Source organism: Atta colombica, unplaced genomic scaffold (assembly GCF_001594045.1).
Source record: "Atta colombica isolate Treedump-2 unplaced genomic scaffold, Acol1.0 scaffold12, whole genome shotgun sequence".
NCBI lineage: Eukaryota > Metazoa > Arthropoda > Insecta > Hymenoptera > Formicidae > Atta > Atta colombica.
In genome coordinates this window covers 7,577,861-7,579,328 of record NW_017259206.1, presented here as the reverse complement: position 1 = coordinate 7,579,328, position 1,468 = coordinate 7,577,861, and the positions used below count along the sequence as shown (strand labels likewise).

The 1,468-nt window shown below is 32.4% G+C and overlaps 1 protein-coding gene across 3 annotated transcripts in view; it reads right to left on the bottom strand.

The window, feature by feature from the left end:
- The window catches only part of LOC108694517 (glycine-rich cell wall structural protein 1.8-like), a 6,062-nt gene extending 4,963 nt beyond the window's left edge, over positions 1 to 1,099 (bottom strand). For all 3 annotated transcript variants that reach the window (XM_018204079.1, XM_018204082.1, XM_018204081.1), the window contains exons 1-2: positions 938 to 1,099; positions 258 to 557 (exon numbers count right to left, since the gene is read on the bottom strand). In XM_018204079.1, the coding sequence (XP_018059568.1) occupies positions 258 to 557; positions 938 to 1,007 (370 nt within the window). In that variant the 5' untranslated portion in view covers positions 1,008 to 1,099. The remainder of the gene's footprint in view (positions 1 to 257; positions 558 to 937) is intronic.
- Between the last annotated feature and the right edge of the window lie 369 nt (positions 1,100 to 1,468).

Below are 1,468 nucleotides of genomic sequence, written 5' to 3'. Positions count from 1 at the left end.
TGTATATATATATATGTATATATTTTATACTCTTAAATAAAAAATATTTTAATATGACTAAAACATTGGAGACATGTTTCAAAGTATTCGAAAATGTTCACAATGTTCCACAACATTCAAAATTTTAGAATTTTCTGTAAACTTTGGTTATTGTTCGAGTTATTTTAATCGTCATAATATTTTATATATCTCATATTTTAAAAGAAGTTTTAAAACTATAGAAATATGTTTTATGTATACCAGGTATGCGAACCCACCTTGTGCATTAGCATTAGCAGATGCTTGCGCATTTGCGTTCGAACCACCGTATCCTCCATATCCATTAGCATGAGCATCAGCTTTGGCTGAAGCCGAAGCTAAGCCACCGCCGCTATTCGCCGATGCATCAGCCGAAGCTGAAGAGTATCCACCACCGATACCGATAGGTCCGAAATTCAGGTTTCCTCCCAATGTCTGAGCATTGCTGCTGGCGTGGGCATTGTTATTTTTAGGCCTGAATACTCCCAATGGGTCCAGCAATCTACCAACGTTCTCACCGATCAAATCGCCTAACACACCTTCACAAATAAAATATTATAAAGTTATCAAAAGTACTGAATGATAATATTATTTACGACTTTTTTTTATATTTCGTAATTTCTTCTCTTTCACACACATATCTATTAATTCTTTTAAAAAATTTATTAGATATCTCATAAGGTTAATAATGTGTAAGTTTACAGGAAAAAATTGATAGTAAATTAATTTTTTAAATTTATTTTTTTATTTTTTTAATTTTGAAAGAAACAGAAACCATTTTAATGGGTATAATTCTCTCAAATTAGACATTATGTCATCATTACATAAATATCTGGAAACCAATCTGACGCGCAATAATATTCCTTTCAATTAGTCATAAATGAAAAGGGAAAAAACTTCCCTATAATTTAAAACTCACCAGGTCTCGCGGAGGAATTCTTAATCAATAGCAGCACCACTACTGGCACTAAACACCTAAATAACTTCATGATGGTTTCCACTTTCGCAAATAAATAATTTGCCTATCACACACAGTAATCCTCCTTGTTTTGTCTGTTTTACCGATATCTCGATGGTCAGAGAATCAAGAGCGACTGAAACTCTCACACGAGGACAACATCTTATATACGACACACGCGTGGATTTTACGTCGGATAATAATTGATCCCTCTCTTTCTCTCCCATTACGTTCTTCAGTATTATCGAGTGCCTCCGTTAGGATTTTCTATTATTTTTCATTTCCATGAAATTGACGCCGATCTCAAGAAACATTACGTTTTGAGAGTCTCATATTTTTACATCAGTAACTAGTACAATTTTAGAGTTAGATATAATCTTTATATTAAGTATCTATGATTTTGGAAATGATCGGTAAAAAAACTAATTAAATAACAAAAATTTTGCTACTGTATTGTCATTCACAGAATCAGTTATTAAAGACCGCTTATTT